We start from the raw sequence: 26,373 nt of genomic DNA on the forward strand, positions 1-26,373 counted from the left end.
TTATGGGAACTGGCCTGTCCTAATGGGAACCTGGTGAGGGAATTTGTTATGGGGACTGGCCTAATGGGATCCTGGTGAGGGCAGTTGGTTATGGGGACTGACCAAATGGGATCCTGGTGAGGGCAGTTGGTTATGGGGACTGTCCTAATGGGATCCTGGTGAGGGCAGTTGGTTATGGGGACTGGCTTGTCCTAATGGGATCCTGGTGAGAGCAGTTGGTTATGGGGACTGGCTTGTCCTAATGGGATCCTGGTGAGGGCAGTTGGTTATGGGGACTGTCCTAATGGAACCTGGTGAGGGCAGTTTGTTATGGGACTGGCCTAATGGGATCCTGGTGAGGGCAGTTGGTTATGGGGACTGGTCTTAGAGAGTGTTGCTGGATATCGAGCAGGGTGAATGGGGAGTCCTGGTCTGTGTGGTCAGGTTATGGGAACTTCTTCTACTGGGGGTCACCCTGCCACTCCTGAGCTGTATATCACAACCCAGCATCATGAGTTAACCTGCATACTTCAGTGATACCCTGACAGTCACATGATCTGTCTGGAAGCCTCAGACACAGACACTGACACAGCGATAAAGAGATTCAGATAGTCATTCTGTCATAACCCGGTCTCTATCTAACCTAACTACGATCTGACTGGAAGCGAAGAGACAAGGTCAAAGTGATCCTGCCCTGTGAGTAACTCAGGGCTAACCCCAGTCTCTACCTAACCTCTCTCCTACTCTCTGTCTCTCTCGTCCTCTCTCGCCTCCTCTGTCCCTCCGCCTCCTATCTTCTCGTCCTCCTGTCTCTCTCCTCTCTCTCCTCACCTCGCTCTCCTCCTATCTCCTCTCTCTCCTCCTCTGTCTTCTCCTGTCTGCTCTCCCCCCTCCCTCTCTCTCTCCTGTCTCTCCTCTCCCCTCGCTCTTCTCCTGTCTCTCCTCTCTCTCCTCCCCTCGCTCTTCTCCTTCTCGTCCTCCTCGTCTCCTCTCTCTCCTCCTGTTTCCTCCTGTCTCTCTCCTCCTCGCTCTCCTCTGTCTCTCCTGTCTCTCTCCTCCCCTCCCGCTCTCCTCTCCTGTCTCTCCTCCTCTCTCTGTCTTCTCCTGTCTCTCTCCTCCTCCTCTCTCTCCTCCCCTCACTCTCCACCTGTCTCTCTCCCCTGTCTCCTCTCTCTCCCCTCCTGTCTCTCCTCTCTTTCCTCCTCGTCTTCCTCTCTTACTCCTCTCTCTCCCCTCTCCCCTCTCGCTCTCCTGCTCTCCTCTCTCTCCTCCTGTCTCTCTGTCCTTCTCTCTCTCTCCTCCCCTCGCTCTTCCTCCTGTCTCCCCTCCTGTCTCTCCTCCCCTCGCTCCCTCCTCTCTCCTCCTGTCTCTCTCCTTCTCTCTCTCTCCTCTCCTCCCCTCGCTCTCCTCCTGTCTCCCCTCCTGTCTCTCCTCCCTCCTCGCTCTCCTCCTCTCTCTCTCTCTCCTTCTCTCTCTCCTCCCCTCGCTCTCCTCGTCTCCCCCTCCTGTCTCTCCTCCCCCCTCGCTCTCCTCTGTCTCTCTCCTTCTCTCTCTCCTCCACACTCGCTCTCCTCCCTGTCTCCCCTCCTGTCTCTCCTCCCCTCGCTCCCTCCTCTCTCCTCCTGTCTCTCTCTCCTGTCTCTCTCCTTCTCCTCTCCTCCCCCGCTCTCCTCCTGTCTCCCCTCCTGTCTCTCCTCCCCTCACTCTCCTCCTGTCTCTCTCCTTCTCTCTCTCCTCCCCTCGCTCTCCTCCTGTCTCCCCTCCTGTCTCTCCTCCCCTCGCCCCTCCTCTCTCCTCCTGTCTCTCCTCCTGTCTCTCTCCTTCTCTCTCCTCCTTCCCTCCCCTCGCTCTCCTCCTGTCTCCCCTCCTGTCTCTCCTCCCCTCGCTCTCCTCCTGTCTCTCTCTTCCCTCGCTCTCCTCCTGTCTCTCTCCTTCTCTCTCTCCTCCCCTCGCTCCCTCCTCTCTCCTCCTGTCTCTCCTCCTGTCTCTCTCCTTCTCCTCTCCTCCCCTCGCTCTCCTCCTGTCTCCCCCTCCTGTCTCTCCTCCCCTCGCTCTCCTCCTGTCTCTCTCCTTCTCTCTCTCCTCCCCTCGCTCTCCTCCTGTCCCTCCTTCTCTCTCCTCTCTCCTCCCCTCTCTCCCTCCTCTCTCCTCCTGTCTCTCCTCCTGTCTCTCTCCTCTCTCTCTCCTCCCCTCGCTCTCCTCCTGTCTCCCCCTGTCTCTCCCTCCTCCCCTGCTCTCTCCTCCTGTCTCTCTCCTTCTCCTCTCCTCCCCTCGCTCTCCTCCTCCTGTCTCCCTCCTGTCCTCCTCCCTCGCTCCCTCCTCTCTCCTCCTGTCTCTCCTCCTGTCTCTCTCCTCCTTCTCTCTCTCCTCCCCTCGCTCTCCTCCTGTCTCCCCTCCTGTCTCTCCTCCCCTCGCTCTCCTCCTGTCTCTCCCTTCTCTCTCTCTCCCCCTCTCTCTCCTGCTCTCCCCTCCTCTCTCTCCTCCTGTCTCTCTCCTTCTCTCTCTCCTCTCTCCTCCCCTCGCTCTCCTCCTGTCTCCCCCTCCTGTCTCTCCTCCTCTCTCCTCCTGTCTCTCCTCCTCTTCTCCTCCTGTCTCTCCTCCTGTCTCTCTCCTCCTCCCCTCGCTCTCTCCTCTCTGTCTCCCCTCCTGTCTCTCCTCCTCTCTCCTCCTCTCTCCTCCTGTCTCCCCTCCTGTCTCTCCTCCTCTCTCCTCCTGTCTCTCCTCCTGTCTCTCCTCCTGTCCTCCTCCTGTCTCCCCTCCTGTCTCCCTCCTGTCTCCCCTCCTGTCTCTCCTCCTCTCTCCTCCTCTCTCCTCCTGTCTCCCCTCCTGTCTCTCCTCCTGTCTCCCCTCCTGTCTCTCCTCCTGTCTCTCCTCCTCTCTCCTCCTGTCTCTCCTCCTCCTCTCTCCTCCTGTCTCTCCTCCTGTCTCTCCTCCTGTCTCTCTCTCCTCCCCTCGCTCTCCTCCTGTCTCCCCCTCCTCTCTCCTCCTCTCTCCCCTCCTGTCTCTCCTCCTCTCTCCTCCTGTCTCCCCTCCTGTCTCTCCTCCTGTCTCCCTCCTGTCTCTCCTCCTCTCTCTCCCCTGTCTCCCCTCCTCCTACTCTCTCCATCCTGTCTCACCCGCCTGTCTTCCTCTGTCTCCCCTCCTGTCGCTCCTCCTCTCTACTTCCTTTCTCCCCTCCGTCTCTCATCCTCTCTCCTCTCCTCCTCTCTATCCTCTCCTCTCTCCTCCTTCTTCATCTCTTCCTACTCTCCTCTTGTATTCCTCCTCTCCAGGTGAGATGTATGTCTGAACATACTGGGGGGTGTGATGCTGTTCATCCGTCTGTCCTGGGTGTTTGGACAGGGCCGGCGGGGTAAGTACAACACAGAGTAATAATAATTGCACCACATAAACTACAGTGCCTTGCGAAAGTATTCGGCCCCCTTGAATTTTGCGACTATTTGCCACATTTCAGGCTTCAAACAGAAAGATATAAAACTGTATTTTTTTTATGAAGAATCAACAACAAGTGGGACACAATCATGAAGTGGAACGACATTTATTGGATATTTCAAACTTTTTTAACAAATCAAAAACTGAAAAATTGGGCGTGCTAAATTATTCAGCCCCCTTAAGTTAATACTTTGTAGCGCCACCTTTTGCTGCGATTACAGCTGTAAGTCGCTTGGGGTATGTCTCTATCAGTTTTGCACATCGAGAGACTGACATTTTTTTCCCATTCCTCCTTGCAAAACAGCTCGAGCTCAGTGAGGTTGGATGGAGAGCATTTGTGAACAGCAGTTTTCAGTTCTTTCCACAGATTCTCGATTGGATTCAGGTCTGGACTTTGACTTGGCCATTCTAACACCTGGATATGTTTATTTTTGAACCATTCCATTGTAGATTTAGCTTTATGTTTTGGATCATTGTCTTGTTGGAAGACAAATCTCCGTCCCAGTCTCAGGTCTTTTGCAGACTCCATCAGGTTTTCTTCCAGAATGGTCCTGTATTTGGCTCCATCCATCTTCCCATCAATTTTAACCATCTTCCCTGTCCCTGCTGAAGAAAAGCAGGCCCAAACCACGATGCTGCCACCACCATGTTTGACAGTGGGGATGGTGTGTTCTAGGTGATGAGCTGTGTTGCTTTTACGCCAAACATAACGTTTTGCATTGTTGCCAAAAAGTTCAATTTTGGTTTAATCTGACCAGAGCACCTTCTTCCACATGTTTGGTGTGTCTCCCAGGTGGCTTGTGGCAAACTTTAAACAACACTTTTTATGGATATCTTTAAGAAATGGCTTTCTTCTTGCCACTCTTCCATAAAGGCCAGATTTGTGCAATATACGACTGATTGTTGTCCTATGGACAGAGTCTCCCACCTCAGCTGTAGATCTCTGCAGTTCATCCAGAGTGATCATGGGCCTCTTGGCTGCATCTCTGATCAGTCTTCTCCTTGTATGAGCTGAAAGTTTAGAGGGACAGCCAGGTCTTGGTAGATTTGCAGTGGTCTGATACTCCTTCCATTTCAATATTATCGCTTGCACAGTGCTCCTTGGGATGTTTAAAGCTTGGGAAAAGCTTGTATCCAAATCCGGCTTTAAACTTCTTCACAACAGTATCTCGGACCTGCCTGGTGTGTTCCTTGTTCTTCATGATGCTCTCTGCGCTTTTAACGGACCTCTGAGACTATCACAGTGCAGGTGCATTTATACGGAGACTTGATTACACACAGGTGGATTGTATTTATCATCATTAGTCATTTAGGTCAACATTGGATCATTCAGAGATCCTCACTGAACTTCTGGAGAGAGTTTGCTGCACTGAAAGTAAAGGGGCTGAATAATTTTGCACGCCCAATTTTTCAGTTTTTGATTTGTTAAAAAGGTTTGAAATATCCAATAAATGTCGTTCCACTTCATGATTGTGTCCCACTTGTTGTTGATTCTTCACAAAAAAATACAGTTTTATATCTTTATGTTTGAAGCCTGAAATGTGGCAAAAGGTTGCAAAGTTCAAGGGGGCCGAATACTTTCGCAAGGCACTGTATCAGAAAAAAAGAGTGCTATGTAGCACATTTGTTCCTGTAGGACAACAGGCTCCTTTTCAGGTCAGATAGAACCCTTTAGGTTTCCAAAAAGAACCAGGTTACAAAATAATTATCTGGATTCCAAATAGATAAAGGTTGGTATTGGGAACCAGAAAGAGTTCTACCTTATCTTAAATTCAGAGGGTTCCCCAATACTCCCTTACAGAAGTGGTATTTAAAGTTGGGGTCACGATGGGGTAACTGCAGTGGGGTCACGATGGGGTAACTGCAGTGGGGTCACGATGGGGTAACTGCAGTGGGGTCGCCAAAATGTTTTTAAAAATCACATTTTAAACAATGAGGAGTACAGATTATTACTGTATTACTGTATACAATATACAAACGTTTTGAGAAAGATCATTTGAAAGCTACAATTTTATTGAGAAAATGTATTTATTGGTTTCTTTTCATGTTGATAAGAAATGAATATGCAATGAACATTTTAAGGTTGTGTCTTTAGATTTGGGTTGGGGTCGCAAGAAATTATTGGGGGGAAAATGGGGTCCCCAGAAATTCTGGTGGAAAAAATTGGGTCCCCACTGAAAATGTTTGAATACCACTGACCTACTGGGACATTCTTTGTTGCACTCTTTGTTTCTGAGAGTGTAGATATGCAAAAATATGTACAACACAAAAAGACAACCAGTCAGCTCCCAGTGTCCTTCACTCTGAGGTCAAAGCAAAGGAAGTAGCTTGAATGTACCAGGTGTGTGTATGTGTGTGTGTTTGTGTGCATGTGTGTGTTTATCAGGGGTGAGGACCTCTTTATGGAGCATAACTAATCTATTTCAGAGCGCTGGCTGCAGTGCAAAAAGAGACCATGACAGATATCAGAGTAAACCGCCTGCTGGAACTAACAGCCTACAGGCCTACAGCACCATTAGTCCTGAGAATGGACCATTTCAGACGCACAGAAGGCTTCACTGTGTTTCTCAAGGTGTTAGAGGTGACTGGAGGGGACAGAAGGCTTCAATGTGTTTCTCAAGGTGTTAGACGTGACTGGAGGGGACAGAAGGCTTCACTGTGTTTCTCAAGGTATTAGAGGTGACTGGAGGGGACAGAAGGCTTCACTGTGTTTCTCAAGGTGTTAGAGGTGACTGGAGGGGACAGAAGGCTTCACTGTGTTTCTCAAGGTGTTAGAGGTGACTGGAGGGGACAGAAGGCTTCACTGTGTTTCCCAAGGTGTTAGATGTGACTGGAGGGGACAGAAGGCTTCACTGTGTTTCTCAAGGTGTTCGAGGTGACTGGAGGGGACAGAAGGCTTCACTGTGTTTCTCAAGGTGTTAGACGTGACTGGAGGGGACAGAAGGCTTCACTGTGTTTCTCAAGGTGTTAGAGGTGACTGGAGGGGACAGAAGGCTTCACTGTGTTTCTCAAGGTGTTAGAGGTGACTGGAGGGGACAGAAGGCTTCACTGTGTTTCTCAAGGTGTTAGAGGTGCCTGGAGGGGACAGAAGGCTTCACTGTGTTTCTCAAGGTGTTAGAGGTGACTGGAGGGGACAGAAGGTGTGGTCAGGTGTTAGAAAGAGAAGTTGGTAGATTATTTCAGAACCAGCACAGTGTGACAAAAACAGAACACTACACTCCTTTAAAGTACACTTCTTAAAGTTGTACTCCAGTTTCTGATTTAGCTCATTTATCAGCTGATTTACTGAACAAAAGGCACATCTCAATAGGTGGTCCAGGTATCCTTATGATATGGCACAAGTGGGGGTTGGCCTTTCCTCTTCTGTTCTCTAATGCTCCTCTATTGTTCCTCAAGCAAGGGAGGAGGCCGATGACATCACAACTCCTTGAAGTTTGCAGTTGTGGTTTTTTTTAAACGATTTTGCTCAAAACATATTTTTTGACCCTTTACTGTATTCATATCACTTTCAACAGTAGAAGTTCCAAAGTTGCTGGAGGACCATCTTTAAGAAGAAAAGAAAGACATTTCAGTGTGGAATTCAAACTTTGCAAAACATTGTATGCCTTCACATGTAGACAGACTGTAAATGGCCTGAGCAGGGGTGAGTTGGATTAACAGGTATTTTGTGTTTTAGGTCTGGGCATTGTGGTCATTGCTCTGAGCTGTGTGGTGACCACCGTCACAGGTCTCTCCATGTCTGCTATCTGCACCAATGGAGTGGTACGAGGAGGTGAGTCAACCAAATCAAATCAAATGTTATTTGTCACATGCGCCGAATACAACAGGTGTCGGTAGACCTTACAGTGAAATGCCGAATACAACAGGTGTAGGTAGACCTTACAGTGGAATGCTGAATACAACAGGTGTCGGTAGACCTTACAGTGAAATGCCGAATACAACAGGTGTAGGTAGACCTTACAGTGGAATGCTGAATACAACAGGTGTAGGTAGACCTTACAGTGACATGCTGAATACAACAGGTGTAGGTAGACCTTACAGTGGAATGCTGAATACAACAGGTGTAGGTAGACCTTACAGTGGAATGCTGAATACAACAGGTATAGGTAGACCTTACAGTGGAATGCTGAATACAACAGGTGTCGGTAGACCTTACAGTGAAATGCCGAATACAACAGGTGTAGGTAGACCTTACAGTGGAATGCTGAATACAACAGGTGTAGGTAGACCTTACAGTGACATGCTGAATACAACAGGTGTAGGTAGACCTTACAGTGGAATGCTGAATACAACAGGTGTAGGTAGACCTTACAGTGGAATGCCGAATACAACAGGTGTAGGTAGACCTGACAGTGGAATGCTGAATACAACAGGTGTAGGTAGACCTGACAGTGGAATGCTGAATACAACAGGTGTAGGTAGACCTTACAGTGACATGCTGAATACAACAGGTGTAGGTAGACCTTACAGTGACATGCTGAATACAACAGGTGTAGGTAGACCTTACAGTGGAATGCCGAATACAACAGGTGTAGGTAGACCTGACAGTGGAATGCTGAATACAACAGGTGTAGGTAGACCTGACAGTGGAATGCTGAATACAACAGGTATAGGTAGACCTTACAGTGGAATGCTGAATACAACAGGTATAGGTAGACCTTACAGTGGAATGCTGAATACAACAGGTATAGGTAGACCTTACAGTGAAATGCTGAATACAACAGGTGTAGGTAGACCTTACAGTGACATGCTGAATACAACAGGTGTAGGTAGACCTTACAGTGGAATGCCGAATACAACAGGTGTAGGTAGACCTGACAGTGGAATGCTGAATACAACAGGTGTAGGTAGACCTGACAGTGGAATGCTGAATACAACAGGTATAGGTAGACCTTACAGTGGAATGCTGAATACAACAGGTATAGGTAGACCTTACAGTGGAATGCTGAATACAACAGGTATAGGTAGACCTTACAGTGGAATGCTGAATACAACAGGTGTAGGTAGACCTTACAGTGGAATGCTGAATACAACAGGTGTAGACCTTACAGCGGAATGCTGAATACAACAGGTGTAGGTAGACCTTACAGTGGAATGCTGAATACAACAGGTGTAGGTAGACCTTACAGTGGAATGCTGAATACAACAGGTGTAGGTAGACCTTACAGTGGAATGCTGAATACAACAGGTGTAGACCTTACAGTGGAATGCTGAATACAACAGGTGTAGGTAGACCTTACAGTGAAATGCTGAATACAACAGGTGTAGGTAGACCTTACAGTGGAATGCTGAATACAACAGGTATAGGTAGACCTTACAGTGGAATGCTGAATACAACAGGTGTCGGTAGACCTTACAGTGAAATGCCGAATACAACAGGTGTAGGTAGACCTTACAGTGGAATGCTGAATACAACAGGTGTAGGTAGACCTTACAGTGACATGCTGAATACAACAGGTGTAGGTAGACCTTACAGTGGAATGCTGAATACAACAGGTGTAGGTAGACCTTACAGTGGAATGCCGAATACAACAGGTGTAGGTAGACCTGACAGTGGAATGCTGAATACAACAGGTGTAGGTAGACCTTACAGTGGAATGCTGAATACAACAGGTATAGGTAGACCTTACAGTGGAATGCTGAATACAACAGGTGTCGGTAGACCTTACAGTGGAATGCTGAATACAACAGGTGTCGGTAGACCTTACAGTGGAATGCTGAATACAACAGGTGTAGGTAGACCTTACAGTGACATGCTGAATACAACAGGTGTAGGTAGACCTTACAGTGGAATGCTGAATACAACAGGTGTAGGTAGACCTTACAGTGGAATGCCGAATACAACAGGTGTAGGTAGACCTTACAGTGGAATGCTGAATACAACAGGTATAGGTAGACCTTACAGTGGAATGCTGAATACAACAGGTGTCGGTAGACCTTACAGTGAAATGCCGAATACAACAGGTGTAGGTAGACCTTACAGTGGAATGCTGAATACAACAGGTGTAGGTAGACCTTACAGTGACATGCTGAATACAACAGGTGTAGGTAGACCTTACAGTGGAATGCTGAATACAACAGGTGTAGGTAGACCTTACAGTGGAATGCCGAATACAACAGGTGTAGGTAGACCTGACAGTGGAATGCTGAATACAACAGGTGTAGGTAGACCTGACAGTGGAATGCTGAATACAACAGGTGTAGGTAGACCTTACAGTGACATGCTGAATACAACAGGTGTAGGTAGACCTTACAGTGACATGCTGAATACAACAGGTGTAGGTAGACCTTACAGTGGAATGCCGAATACAACAGGTGTAGGTAGACCTGACAGTGGAATGCTGAATACAACAGGTGTAGGTAGACCTGACAGTGGAATGCTGAATACAACAGGTATAGGTAGACCTTACAGTGGAATGCTGAATACAACAGGTATAGGTAGACCTTACAGTGGAATGCTGAATACAACAGGTATAGGTAGACCTTACAGTGGAATGCTGAATACAACAGGTATAGGTAGACCTTACAGTGAAATGCTGAATACAACAGGTGTAGGTAGACCTTACAGTGACATGCTGAATACAACAGGTGTAGGTAGACCTTACAGTGGAATGCCGAATACAACAGGTGTAGGTAGACCTGACAGTGGAATGCTGAATACAACAGGTGTAGGTAGACCTGACAGTGGAATGCTGAATACAACAGGTATAGGTAGACCTTACAGTGGAATGCTGAATACAACAGGTATAGGTAGACCTTACAGTGGAATGCTGAATACAACAGGTATAGGTAGACCTTACAGTGGAATGCTGAATACAACAGGTGTAGGTAGACCTTACAGTGGAATGCTGAATACAACAGGTGTAGACCTTACAGCGGAATGCTGAATACAACAGGTGTAGGTAGACCTTACAGTGGAATGCTGAATACAACAGGTGTAGGTAGACCTTACAGTGGAATGCTGAATACAACAGGTGTAGGTAGACCTTACAGTGGAATGCTGAATACAACAGGTGTAGACCTTACAGTGGAATGCTGAATACAACAGGTGTAGGTAGACCTTACAGTGAAATGCTGAATACAACAGGTGTAGGTAGACCTTACAGTGGAATGCTGAATACAACAGGTGTAGGTAGACATTACAGTGGAATGCTGAATACAACAGGTGTAGGTAGACCTGACAGTGAAATGCTGAATACAACAGGTGTAGGTAGACCTTACAGTGAAATGCTGAATACAACAGGTGTAGGTAGACCTTACAGTGAAATGCTGAATACAACAGGTGTAGACCTTACAGTGGAATGCTGAATACAACAGGTGTAGGTAGACCTTACAGTGGAATGCTGAATACAACAGGTGTAGGTAGACCTTACAGTGGAATGCTGAATACAACAGGTGTAGGTAGACCTTACAGTGGAATGCTGAATACAACAGGTGTAGGTAGACCTTACAGTGGAATGCCGAATACAACAGGTGTAGGTAGACCTTACAGTGGAATGCTGAATACAACAGGTGTAGGTAGACCTTACAGTGGAATGCTGAATACAACAGGTGTAGGTAGACATTACAGTGGAATGCTGAATACAACAGGTGTAGGTAGACCTGACAGTGAAATGCTGAATACAACAGGTGTAGGTAGACCTTACAGTGAAATGCTGAATACAACAGGTGTAGGTAGACCTTACAGTGAAATGCTGAATACAACAGGTGTAGACCTTACAGTGGAATGCTGAATACAACAGGTGTAGGTAGACCTTACAGTGGAATGCCGAATACAACAGGTGTAGGTAGACCTTACAGTGGAATGCTGAATACAACAGGTGTAGGTAGACATTACAGTGGAATGCTGAATACAACAGGTGTAGGTAGACCTTACAGTGGAATGCTGAATACAACAGGTGTAGGTAGACATTACAGTGGAATGCTGAATACAACAGGTGTAGGTAGACCTTACAGTGGAATGCTGAATACAACAGGTGTAGGTAGACCTTACAGTGGAATGCTGAATACAACAGGTGTAGGTAGACCTTACAGTGGAATGCTGACTTACAGGTCCTTAACCAACAATGTTTTGAGAAGAATAAGTGCTAAGTAAACAAAACATAGAAGAAAAAAAGAAAAAAAACAAATAATTAAAGAGCAGCAGTAAAATAACGAGGCTTTATGCAGGAAATCAACACATTATAAACATGAGACAATGTTGAAAAAACAAGGAGAGCTCTAAGGTTGTTCTCAATGACTGTCCACTGTATGTACAAGTATAGGAATGTTATTATCCTCGCTCCCTACCTGCTCTGTGTCCACTGTATGTACAAGTAGAGGGATGTTATTATCCTCGCTCCCTACCTGCTCTGTGTCCACTGTATGTACAAGTAGAGGAATGTTATTATCCTCGCTCCCTACCTGCTCTGTGTCCACTGTATGTACAAGTATAGGAATGTTATTATCCCCGCTCCCTACCTGCTCTGTGTCCACTGTATGTACAAGTATAGGAATGTTATTATCCCCGCTCCCTACCTGCTCTGTGTCCACTGTATGTACAAGTATAGGAATGTTATTATCCCCGCTCCCTACCTGCTCTGTGTCCACTGTATGTACAAGTATAGGAATGTTATTATCCCTGCTCCCTACCTGCTCTGTGTCCACTGTATGTACAAGTAGAGGAATGTTATTATCCCTGATCCCTACCTGCTCTGTGTCCACTGTATGTACAAGTATAGGAATGTTATTATCCCTGCTCCCTACCTGCTCTGTGTCCACTGTATGTACAAGTATAGGAATGTTATTATCCCTGCTCCCTACCTGCTCTGTGTCCACTGTATGTACAAGTAGAGGAATGTTATTATCCCCGCTCCCTACCTGCTCTGTGTCCACTGTATGCACAAGTAGAGGGATGTTATTATCCTCGCTCCCTACCTGCTCTGTGTCCACTGTATGCACAAGTATAGGAATGTTATTATCCCCGCTCCCTACCTGCTCTGTGTCCACTGTATGTACAAGTAGAGGAATGTTATTATCCCTGCTCCCTGCCTGCTCTGTGTCCACTGTATGCACAAGTAGAGGGATGTTATTATCCTCGCTCCCTACCTGCTCTGTGTCCACTGTATGTACAAGTATAGGAATGTTATTATCCCTGCTCCCTACCTGCTCTGTGTCCACTGTATGTACAAGTAGAGGAATGTTATTACTGATTGGTTTCCAGGAGGGGCGTACTACCTGATATCACGTAGTCTGGGACCAGAGTTTGGCGGTTCCATTGGTCTCATCTTCGCCTTCGCTAACGCTGTTGCCGTGGCGATGTACGTGGTGGGCTTCGCAGAGACTGTGGTTGACCTACTCAAGGTACGTAGCATCTGTGTGTGTGTTTGTGTGTGTGTGTGTGTGTCAGATCACTGACTGTGGTCCCTCTCTCCCTCTCCCCCCTCTCTCTCTACCTCTCCCTGTGCATCTCTCTCTCCACCTCTGTCTCCCCCTCCTTCCCTCTCCTCTACAGGAAAACAATGCCATTATGATAGATGAGCTGAATGACATCAGGATCATCGGCTGTATCTCGGTTGTACTGCTGCTGGGGATCTCAGTGGCCGGGATGGAGTGGGAGGCCAAGGTGAGATACTACACTACGCTACATTACATTATACTACACATTATACTACATTAAACTACACTACACTACAATAAACAACACTATTCTACATTATACTACATTATACTACACTACATTATACAACACTATGCTACATTATACTACATGATACTAGACTATGCTACATTACATTATACTACACTACACTACAATAAACAACACTACTCTACATTATACTACACTACATTATACAACGCTATGCTACATTATACAACATTATACTACACTACATTATACAACACTACGCTACTCTACGCTACATTACATTATACTACTCTACGCTATGCTACATTACATTATACTACTCTACTCTACATTACACTACTCTACATTACACTACTCTACTCTACGCTACATTACATTATACTACTCTACGCTACATTACATTATACTACTCTACATTATAGTATACTACTCTACGCTACATTACACTACTCTACTCTACATTACACAATGCTACTATACGCTACTCTACGGTACATTACATTATACTACTCTACGCTAAATTACACTACTCTACTCTACTCTACATTACAGTATACTACTCTACGCTAAATTACACTACTCTAATCTACATTACAGTATACTACTCTACGCTACATGACATTATACTACTCTACGCTACATTACATTATACTACTCTACATTACATTATACTACTCTACATTACATTATACTACTCTACATTACATTATACTACTCTACGCTACATTACATTATACTACACTACACTACATTAAACTACTCTACGCTACATTACACTACTCTACTCTACATTACATTATACTACTCTACACTACATTATACTACTCTACATTACATTATACAACTCTACACTACACTACATTATACTACTCTACTCTATATTACATTATACTACTCTACGCTACATTACATTACATTATACTATTCTACGCTACATTACATTATACTACTCTACTCTACATTACATTATACTACTCTACACTACGATACATTACATTATACTACTCTACACTACATTACATTATACTACTCTACGCTACATTACATTATACTACTCTACTCTACGATACATTACATTATACTACTCTACACTACATTACATTATAATACTCTACTCTATATTACATTATACTACTCTACTCTACATTACATTATACTATTCTACTCTATGCTACATTACATTATACTACTCTATGCTACATTACATTATACTACTCTACACTACATTACATTATACTACTCTACTCTACATTACATTATACTACTCTACATTACATTATACTATACTACACTATACATTACATTATACTACTCTATGCTACATTACATTATACTACCCTACATTACATTATACTACTCTACGCTACATTACATTATACTACTCTACTCTACGAAACATTACATTATACTACTCTACACTATATTACATTATACTACTCTACTCTATATTACATGATACTACTCTACATTACATTATACTACTCTACTCTACATTACATTATACTACTCTACACTACATTACATTATTCTACTCTACGATACATTACATTACATTATACTACTCTACACTACATTACATTATTCTACTCTACATTACATTATACTACTCTACGATACATTACATTATACTACTCTACACTACATTACATTATACTACTCTACTCTATATTACATTATACTACTCTACACTACATTACATTATACTACTCTACTCTACGATACATTACATTATACTACTCTACACTACATTACATGATACTACTCTACTCTACACTACATTACATGATACTACTCTACTCTATATTACATTATACTACTCTACTCTATATTACATTATACTACTCTACGCTACATTACATTATACTACTCTACTCTATATTACATTATACTACTCTACATTACATTATACTACTCTACGCTACATTACATTATACTACTCTACATTACGTTATACTACTCTACATTACATTATACTACTCTACATTACGTTATACTACTCTAGGCTACATTATACTACTCTACGCTACATTACATTATACTACTCTACGCTACATTACATTATACTACTCTACATTACGTTATACTACTCTACATTACATTATACTACTCTACATTACGTTATACTACTCTACATTACATTATACTACTCTACGCTACATTACATTATACTACACTACGCTACATTACATTATACTACTCTACGCTACATTACATTATACTACTCTACTCTATATTACATTATACTACTCTACTCTACATTACATTATACTACTCTACGCTACATTACATTATACTACTCTACATTACATTATACTACTCTACACTACATTACATTATACTACTCTACTCTATATTACATTATACTACTCTACTCTACATTACATTATAGTACTCTACGATACATTACACTATACTACTCTACTCTACATTACATTATACTACTCTACTCTACATTACATTATACTACTCTACTCTACTCTACGCTAAGCTACTCTACAATACATTACATTATCTACATTACATTATACTACTCTGCATTACATTATACTACTCTACATTACATTATACTACTCTACACTACACTACATTACATTATACTTCTCTACGCTACATTACATTGTACTACTCTAAACTACATTTCATTATACTACTCTACATTACATTATACTCTACTCTACGATACATTATCTACATTACATTATACTACTCTACATTACATTATACTACTCTACTCTACGCTACATTACATTATATTATACTACACTACGCTACATTACACTACTCTACGCTACATTACATTATACTACTCTACACTACATTATACTACTCTACACTACATTATACTACTCTACACTACTCTACATTACATTATACTACTCTACACTACTCTACACTACATTACATTATACTACTCTACACTACGCTACATTACATTATACTACTCTACACTACATTACATTATACTACTCTACACTACGCTACATTACATTATACTACTCTACATTACACTACTCTACTCTACTCTATGCTACATTACATTATACTACTCTACGCTACATTACATTATACTACACTACATTACATTATACTACTCTACACTACATTACACTACTCTACGCTACATTATACTACTCTACGCTACATTACATTATACTACTCTACACTACGGTACATTACATTATACTACTCTACACTACATTACATTACACTACTCTACGCTACTCTACGATACATTATATTATACTACTCTACGCTACATTATACCATATTATGCTACTCTCCATTATATTATACTACTCTACATTACATTATACTACATTGCTCCACTACATTATACTACATTACGCTACACAACATTATACCACATTATACTACACTACATTGTACTATACTATACTATGCTACATTCCACTACATTATACTACGCTACACTACATTATACTATGCTACACTACGCTACACTATTCTACATAATACTACACTACATTATACAACATTATACTACACTAAGCTACACTATATTATACTAGACTACATTATAATATACTACACTACATTATACTATGCTATACTGCATTATACTACACTACATTATACTACGCTACATTATAATAAGCTACATTATAATACACTACTCAACGCTACATTATACTACACAGCATGATATAATACACAACACATACACTACACTACATTATGCTACTCTCACTACGCTACACTGCACTTCACTGTACAGCTAGAGACAGATCCACATACAGTGTGGTTCAAATCCCCATGTTTCCAGTAGAAAATTAATCAACTGATATCAACTTGACATCTTTCAATTCCATGTCTGATATTGACCCGTAACTGAGATCAGTATGTGTTCAGTTCCTTATCACAGTCGGTTTCTCCTCTTCAGCTGTTGGAGAGGAATGGTGTGACCTTGTAACTGTCCTCTAGTGTCATATGAAAACTTTATAACCCAGACTAACCTGTTGATGTCCTGTCTCTTCAGGCCCAGATCGGTTTGCTGATCATCCTCCTGGTAGCCATCGTCAACGTCTTCGTAGGAACTGGCATCCCAGCTTCCACCGACAAGAAGTCCAAAGGATTCTTTAACTATGACGGTAAGGCAACAGAGGTTTCCTTCACATAGATAGAGGAATTCATCAAATACATAACCTTTATAATGCTCACATTTATAATCAAGCTATATTAGTTTCATGAGGAGAGCCCTGAGTTTGTCCTGCTCAGGTCACATGGTCAGGAGGAGAACATGTATTTTTCTATACTCTGTCAAATGACACACAGAGACAGCATCACCAGTTTGACACAGAGACACCCTTCTCATCCACATCTATTCTCTTCTCTTTCTCCCCCACAGCCAAAATATTTATGGAGAACTTACCGCCGGACTTCCGAGATGGAGAGACGTTCTTCTCTGTGTTCGCCATCTTCTTCCCTGCTGCCACGGGTATCCTGGCCGGAGCTAACATCTCTGGAGACCTGAAGGTATGAAGGGCAAAAAATTACCCACTATGTTCCTCTGCCTGACCACACAGATCTCAGTTCACTGTTAACATCCGACTCCAGAGAGATGTGTTCTTGTAGTCATGTTTCTTATATTATGACATTTCAGATATGATTATTTTCACGAAGTAGTTTGTAGCTTTATAAGTAGCTTTATAAACTACTGTATATTTCTCTTTAGGGTAGCTTTACTGTAGTACAACCTCTTCCTGTGTGAAGTCATTGGTAGCTTGGTGAGAGAGAGAGAGAGAGAGAGAGAGAGCACTAGAGCACACAAAAAACTATACATACCTTGGCCTAAACATCAGCACCACAGGTAACTTCCACAAAGCTGTGAACGATCTGAGAGACAAGGCAAGAAGGGCATTCTATGCCATCAAAAGAAACATAAATTTCAACATACCAATTAGGATTTGGCAAAAAATACTTGAATCAGTCATAGAGCCCATTGCCCTTTATGGTTGTGAGGTCTGGGGTCCGCTCACCAACCAAGACTTCACAAAATGGGACAAACACCAAATTGAGACTCTGCACGCAGAATTCTGCAAAAATATCCTCCGTGTACAACGTAGAACACCAAATAATGCATGCAGAGCAGAATTAGGCCGATACCCACTAATTATCAAAATCCAGAAAAGAGCTGTTAAATTCTACAACCACCTAAAAGGAAGCGATTCACAAACCTTCCATAACAAAGCCATCACCTACAGAGAGATGAACCTGGAGAAGAGTCCCCTAAGCAAGCTGGTCCTGGGGCTCTGTTCACAAACACAAACACACACTACAGAGCCCCAGGACAGCAGCACAATTAGACCCAACCAAATCATGAGAAAACAAAAAGATAACTACTTAACACATTGGAAAGAATTAACAAAAAAACTGAGCAAACTAGAATGCTATTTGGCCCTACACAGAGAGTACACAGCGGCAGAATACCTGACCACTGTGACTGACCCAAAATTAAGGAAAGCCTTGACTATGTACAGACTCAGTGAGCATAGCCTTGCTATTGAGAAAGGCCGCCGTAGGCAGACATGGCTCTCAAGAGAAGACAGGCTATGTGCTCACTGCCCACAAAATGAGGTGGAAACTGAGCTGCACTTCCTAACCTCCTGCCCAATGTATGACCATATTAGAGAGACATATTTCCCTCAGATTACACAGATCCACAAAGAATTCGAAAACAAATCCAATTTTGAAAAACTCCCATATCTACTGGGTGAAATTCCACAGTGTGCCATCACAGCAGCAAGATTTGTGACCTGTTGCCACGAGAAAAGGGCAACCAGTGAAGAACAAACACCATTGTAAACACAACCCATATTTATGCTTATTTATTTTATCTTGTGTCCTTTAGCCATTTGTACATTGTTAGAACACTGTATATATATATAATATGACATTTGTAATGTCTTTACTGTTTTGAAACTTCTGTATGTGTAATGTTTACTGTTCATTTTTGTTGTTTTGCACTTTATATATTCACTTTGTATGTTGTCTACCTCACTTGCTTTGGCAATGTTAACACATGTTTCCCATGCCAATAAAGCCCTTGAATTGAATTGAATTGAATTGAATTGAATTGAGAGAGAGGGGACAAACACCTGCCTGGAGGTGACAGCATTCCCTCCCCCATATGCCCCCCTAGGCACAACTATGACAACATAACCAACAAAAACGGGTCACAACTCCTGCAGCTCTGTCGCACGCTGGGTATGTACATAGTCAACGGTAGGCTTCGAGGGGACTCCTATGGTAGGTACACCTATAGCTCATCTCTTGGCAGTAGTACTGTAGACTACTTTATCACTGACCTCAACCCAGAGTCTCTCAGAGCGTTCACAGTCAGCCCACTGACACCCCTATCAGACCACAGCAAAATCACAGTCTACTTAAACAGAGCAATACTCAATCATGAGGCATCAAAGCCAAAGGAACTGAGTAACATTAAGAAATGCTATAGATGGAAGGAATGCAGTTTGGAAACCTACCAAAAAACAATTAGGCAACAACAAATTCAATCCCTCTTAGACAATTTCCTGGGTAAAACGTTCCACTGTAATAGTGAAGGTGTAAACTTGGCAGTAGAAAATCTTAACAGTATATTTGACCTCTCAGCTTCCCTATCAAATCTAAAAATCTCAAATAGAAAACCGAAGAAAATTAACAATAATGACAAATGGTTTGATGAAGAATGCAAAAATCTAAGAAAGAAATTGAGAAACCTGTCCAACCAAAAACATAGAGACCCGGAAAACCTGAGTCTACGCCTTCACTATGGTGAATCACTAAAACAATACAGAAATACACTACGGAAAAAGAAGGAACAGCATGTCAGAAATCAGCTCAATGCAATTGAAGAATCCATAGACTCTAACCACTTCTGGGAAAATTGGAAAACACTAAACAAACAACAACACGAAGAATTATCTATCCAAAATGGAGATGTATGGGTAAACCACTTCTCCAATCTTTTTGGCTCTATAACAAAGAATAAAGAGCAAAAACATATACATGATCAAACACAGATCTTAGAATCAACTATTAAAGACTACCAGAACCCACTGGATTCTCCAATTACATTGAAAGAGTTACAGGACAAAATAAAAACCCTCCAACCCAAAAAGGCCTGTGGTGTTGATGGTATCCTCAATGAAATGATCAAATATACAGACAACAAATTCCAATTGGCTATACTAAAACTCTTTAACATCATACTTAGCTCTGGCATCTTCCCCAATATTTGGAACCAAGGACTGATCACCCCAATCCACAAAAGTGGAGACAAATTTGACCCCAATAACTACCGTGGAATATGTGTCAACAGTAACCTTGGGAAAATCCTCTGCATTATTATTAACAGCAGACTCGTACATTTCCTCAATGAAAACAATGTACTGAGCAAATGTCAAATTGGCTTTTTACCAAATTACCGTACAACAGACCATGTATTCACCCTGCACACCCTAATTGACAATCAAACAAACCAAAACAAAGGCAAAGTCTTCTCATGCTTTGTTGATTTCAAAAAAGCCTTCGACTCAATCTGGCATGAGGGTCTGCTATACAAACTGATGGAAAGTGGTGTTGGGGGTAAAACATACGACATTATAAAATCCATGTACACAAACAACAAGTGTGCGGTTAAAATTGGCAAAAAACACACACATTTCTTCACACAGGGTCGTGGGGTTAGACAGGGATGCAGCTTAAGCCCCACCCTCTTCAACATATATATCAACGAATTGGCGAGGGCACTAGAAAAGTCTGCAGCACCCGGCCTCCCCCTGCTAGAATCCGAAGTCAAATGTCTGCTGTTTGCTGATGATCTGGTGCTTCTGTCACCAACCAAGGAGGGCCTACAGCAGCACCTAGATCTTATGCACAGATTCTGTCAGACCTGGGCCCTGACAGTAAATCTCAGTAAGACCAAAATAATGGTGTTCCAAAAAAGGTCCAGTCACCAGGACCACAAATACAAATTCCATCTAGACACTGTTGCCCTAGAGCACACAAAAAACTATACATACCTTGGCCTAAACATCAGCACCACAGGTAACTTCCACAAAGCTGTGAACGATCTGAGAGACAAGGCAAGAAGGGCATTCTATGCCATCAAAAGAAACATAAATTTCAACATACCAATTAGGATCTGGCTAAAAATACTTGAATCAGTCATAGAGCCCATTGCCCTTTATGGTTGTGAGGTCTGGGGTCCGCTCACCAACCAAGACTTCACAAAATGGGACAAACACCAAATTGAGACTCTGCACGCAGAATTCTGCAAAAATATCCTCCGTGTACAACGTAGAACACCAAATAATGCATGCAGAGCAGAATTAGGCCGATACCCACTAATTATCAAAATCCAGAAAAGAGCTGTTAAATTCTACAACCACCTAAAAGGAAGCGATTCACAAACCTTCCATAACAAAGCCATCACCTACAGAGAGATGAACCTGGAGAAGAGTCCCCTAAGCAAGCTGGTCCTGGGGCTCTGTTCACAAACACAAACACACACTACAGAGCCCCAGGACAGCAGCACAATTAGACCCAACCAAATCATGAGAAAACAAAAAGATAACTACTTAACACATTGGAAAGAATTAACAAAAAAACAGAGCAAACTAGAATGCTATTTGGCCCTACACAGAGAGTACACAGCGGCAGAATACCTGACCACTGTGACTGACCCAAAACTAAGGAAAGCCTTGACTATGTACAGACTCAGTGAGCATAGCCTTGCTATTGAGAAAGGCCGCCGTAGGCAGACTTGGCTCTCAAGAGAAGACAGGCTATGTGCTCACTGCCCACAAAATGAGGTGGAAACTGAGCTGCACTTCCTAACCTCCTGCCCAATGTATGACCATATTAGAGAGACATATTTCCCTCAGATTACACAGATCCACAAAGAATTTGAAAACAAATCCAATTTTGAAAAACTCCCATATCTACTGGGTGAAATTCCACAGTGTGCCATCACAGCAGCAAGATTTGTGACCTGTTGCCACGAGAAAAGGGCAACCAGTGAAGAACAAACACCATTGTAAATACAACCCATATTTATGCTTATTTATTTATCTTGTGTCCTTTAGCCATTTGTACATTGTTAGAACACTGTATATATATATAATATGACATTTGTAATGTCTTTACTGTTTTGAAACTTCTGTATGTGTAATGTTTACTGTTCATTTTTGTTGTTTTTCACTTTATATATTCACTTTGTATGTTGTCTACCTCACTTGCTTTGGCAATGTTAACACATGTTTCCCATGCCAATAAAGCCCTTGAATTGAATTGAATTGAATGAGAGAGAGAGAGAGAGAGAGAGAGAGAGAGAGAGAGAGAGAGAGAGAGAGAGAGAGAGAGAGAGAGAGAGAGAGAGAGAGAGAGAGAGAGAGAGAGAGAGAGAGAGAGAGAGAGAGAGAGAGAGAGAGAGAGAGAGAGAGAGAGAGAGAGAGAGAGAGAGAGAGAGAGAGAGAGAGAGAGGAGAGAGAGAGAGAGAGAGAGAGAGAGAGAGAGAGAGAGAGAGAGAGAGAGAGAAGTGGATGGCAAAAGAGAGGGAGAGAAATACTCTATTGTGTCTGTGAACAGGCACCTTCACTTTAAACAGCAGAGAATGATGATCCCATAGACCCAAACCACTGTTCCTCCAGCTATCACTTCTGCTGTTTATCTCTGGTTCTACTGCAGGATCCCCAGGATGCTCTCCCTAAAGGAACCCTGCTGGCCATCCTCATCACTGGAGTCACCTACCTGGGAGTCGCCCTCTGTGTCTGTAAGGATGCAAGCGCGCACGAGAACGCACACACAAACGCACACACAAAACCCTCCCTAAATGTTGTGTCTGTTCTGTTTTCTGATTGATCAGCTGCCACGGTGGTGCGTGATGCAACAGGAAACATCAACGACACCATTGCCACAGGGATGGACATGTTCTGTAACGGTACCAACACTGCTGCCTGTGAGCAGGGATGGAACTTCTCCTCCTGTGAGGTCAGCAGCTGCAAGTTTGGCTCCATGAACAACTTCCAGGTACAAGAACAACAGCAACAATGTAACAACAATCAAACAACACAGTTACACATTCAGTACAACACAAAAATGGAACACTCACTACAACACAACAAAATAACCAGACACACACACACAGTCCAGTGAAACTAAACAGCCCGTGTCTCCTCCTCCCCAGGTGATGACCATGGTGTCAGGGTTCGGTCCTCTCATCACAGCGGGAACCTTCTCTGCCACCCTCTCCTCCGCCCTCGCCTCCCTCGTCAGTGCACCCAAAGTCTTCCAGGTCAGTCACACTACTACTGTCTATCACCTGTCTGCTCACTTGATCCTCATTCATCAGCTCTGAGGGTTCCAGGTGCTACTACAAGGTCTATGATGAGTGAAACAGAGCCCCTCTCTTTTTCATGTTCCTTCTAGCCAGATGACAACAATTGTCAAACTATGTTACAATCAGCTAACTCCCACTCCTCCCTCCTCTACCTCTCTCTCATCCTCCTCCCCCACCTCTTCATCCACCCTTCTCTTCCTGCTCCTCCTCACCTTCTCGCCCCCCTCTTCCTCCTCCTCTCAGGCTCTGTGTAAAGACAACATCTACACTGCACTGAAGTTCTTCGCCAAGGGACACGGCAAGAACAACGAGCCAATCAGAGGCTACGTTCTGACTTTCATCATCGCTGTCGCCTTCATAATCATCGGTGAGTGAGGTCACTACTCACATTTAAGATAAACCACAGTCGCCAATTAGTTTAATATTGGTAATGTCACAAACAACTCAAATGAATCTCTGTTGTGTGTCTCTCTCTCTCTCTCACTGTTTGTGTGTGTGTGTGTGTGTGTGTGTGTGTGTGTGTGTGTGTGTGTGTAGCTGATCTGAACGTCATTGCGCCCATCATCTCCAACTTCTTCCTGGCATCGTACGCCCTCATCAACTTCTCCTGCTTCCACGCTTCATACGCTAAGTCCCCAGGTACTCTCTCTAACTCTCTCTCTCTCTCTCTTTAGCTCTCTCTCTCTCTCTCTTTAGCTCTCTCTCTCTTTCTCTCTCTCTCTTTCTCTCTCTAACTCTCTCTCTCTAACTCTCTCTGTAACTCTCTAACTGTTGTCTCCTGTGATCTCTCCCCTGTGTAGGCTGGAGGCCAGCGTACAGGTACTACAACATGTGGTTGTCTCTGTTTGGAGCGGTGCTCTGCTGTGGTGTGATGTTTGTCATCAACTGGTGGGCTGCTCTCCTCACCTACGCAATCGAGATCTTCCTATATGTCTACGTCACTGTCAAGAAGCCAAGTGAGACACAGACATTGATTTGCATCAAGCTGACATTAGAATACATATGAACCAGTCACACACAAAGAACCAGTGTACATTACCACATGGGAAGCCTGGGCTGGCCAAAAGTAATACTATGATAAAGGAATGAGTACATAGGGATGACATAAGATGTACATAGCTACTACATATGACATACGTAGCATCTCTAAGTTCAGTGTTAACATCAGTGTGTTCTGTTGTCCTCAGATGTGAACTGGGGCTCGTCCACTCAGGCCGTGACGTTTGTCAGCGCGGTCAACAACGCTCTGTCACTGACCGGAGTAGAGGACCATGTTAAGAACTTCAGGTAAGAGCCAACAGAAGCCACTGGTATTACACCTCTTACTATGCTGTTGGATGGCGAGTGGAGGAAAACCTACTCTGTTCATGGTTAGAGGTGAAATTAAAAGAAGGGGACAGGTACAATACTGCTCTGCATTCTAACCTGAAAGTGTAGAATGTTAAGAAGACTAATGTGATTTAGATAACTGACTGTTATCCCCCCTCCTCAGACCTCAGTGTATGGTGCTGACAGGAGCACCTAAGAACAGACCGGCACTCCTGGACCTGGCTCATTGTTTCACTAAGAACTACGGACTCTGTCTCACATGTGAAGTCTTTGTGGTAAGAGGACAGACATTTTATTAAAGTCACCAAGTTCTTCCTCCTTCACACACAGCGCTATGAGATAATATCCCCTCCTATCTCTCCCCAGGGCCCCAGAACAGAGACATTGACAGATGTGAATGCTGAAATGGAAAAGAACCAGATGTGGCTGAATAAGAAGAAGAGAAAGGCCTTCTATGCTGCGGTGGCATGTGACTCCTTCAGACAGGGAACTGAGAACCTCATGCAGGTACACCTCCACGTCTACTACCTGGACATATAATCACCTCTAATAGATACACATATATGGGGTACACCTGGGGTACGACTCTGTGGTAGTTATTGACTGCTGCAGGAACCTACACATGGATTCATCATTTATAATAGATACACACACACTTTGATAGGAAGGCTTTCTATACTACTTGTATTATTGCCTCTTACATGAGTACAATGAATCAATTCATGGAGATATCAAGCCTAATGGTTCATCCTTAAGAGTCTATTGACACATGTGCATCAATCTAAGCAACATTATAAAAAAATCCCTATCAAAATCCATCAGTTTAAGCTAGAGATATGAGTTTCTGCATGGGCTGTATCTCAATCCACCGCAGGCCTGTCACCCTTCCGCATCTGTGGTGGAAGGTGGCCGAGCTACAGCGGTGTTTGTCAGACCATGAGACATCCCCAAAATCGGTCTTCTCATGAAAAAGTCTGTAGGGTCCAAAGAGCCTACAAACTATGGAAAAGGGAGACTCTCACAAACACGATGGTGTTCTCAGTTTTGCTCTACGACTCCCACATGTGTCACGGGACTCGTCTGAAGGTAACCCATACAAATGGATAGAAGCATGGAGTTAAATATGTGTCCATTTTTTGGGGAATATGTCTAATATCTCCTAGATATAGGACAGACAATTCAAAACCTTACTGGAATATGTCTAATATCTCCTAGATATAGGACAGACAATTCAAAACCTTACTGGAATATGTCTAATATCTCCTAGATATAGGACAGACAATTCAAAACCTTACTGGAATATGTCTAATATCTCCTAGATATAGGACAGACAATTCAAAACCTTACTGGAATATGTCTAATATCTCCTAGATATAGGACAGACAATTCAAAACCTTACTGGAATATGTCTAATATCTCCTAGATATAGGACAGACTATTCAAAACCTTACTGGAATATGTGTAATATCTCCTAGATATAGGACAGACAATTCAAAACCTTATTCCTTATGATTTTTTTAAAAAAGTATTTTTTGCCATTTATAAATGTTTTATTCAATGCGTTTCTATGGGCTATAGTAGTAAACGCCAAATTCAATATTTTATCTGATCATGTTTAACTTCTACTTTGAGGTTAAAACTGTTT

General features: G+C 43.2%; 1 protein-coding gene and 1 pseudogene across 1 annotated transcript in view; both read left to right on the plus strand.

Annotated features, from left to right (window-relative positions):
• The window catches only part of LOC116359557 (solute carrier family 12 member 1-like), a 5,519-nt pseudogene extending 2,251 nt beyond the window's left edge, over positions 1-3,268 (plus strand).
• A 3,819-nt stretch (positions 3,269-7,087) lies between these two features.
• LOC109879007 (solute carrier family 12 member 1) overlaps positions 7,088-26,373 on the plus strand; it is a gene marked incomplete at its 5' end in the record, with an annotated part of 30,190 nt that continues 10,904 nt past the window's right edge. The window contains 14 exon segments of the mRNA XM_031812774.1: positions 7,088-7,183; positions 12,614-12,753; positions 12,905-13,015; positions 17,037-17,148; positions 17,406-17,533; positions 22,748-22,832; positions 22,926-23,089; positions 23,247-23,354; positions 23,643-23,766; positions 23,937-24,038; positions 24,200-24,355; positions 24,587-24,686; positions 24,892-25,003; positions 25,095-25,235. Of these exon segments, the coding sequence (XP_031668634.1) occupies positions 7,088-7,183; positions 12,614-12,753; positions 12,905-13,015; positions 17,037-17,148; positions 17,406-17,533; positions 22,748-22,832; positions 22,926-23,089; positions 23,247-23,354; positions 23,643-23,766; positions 23,937-24,038; positions 24,200-24,355; positions 24,587-24,686; positions 24,892-25,003; positions 25,095-25,235 (1,679 nt within the window).

Source organism: Oncorhynchus kisutch, unplaced genomic scaffold, assembly GCF_002021735.2.
Source record: "Oncorhynchus kisutch isolate 150728-3 unplaced genomic scaffold, Okis_V2 Okis03b-Okis08b_hom, whole genome shotgun sequence".
Lineage (NCBI taxonomy): Eukaryota > Metazoa > Chordata > Actinopteri > Salmoniformes > Salmonidae > Oncorhynchus > Oncorhynchus kisutch.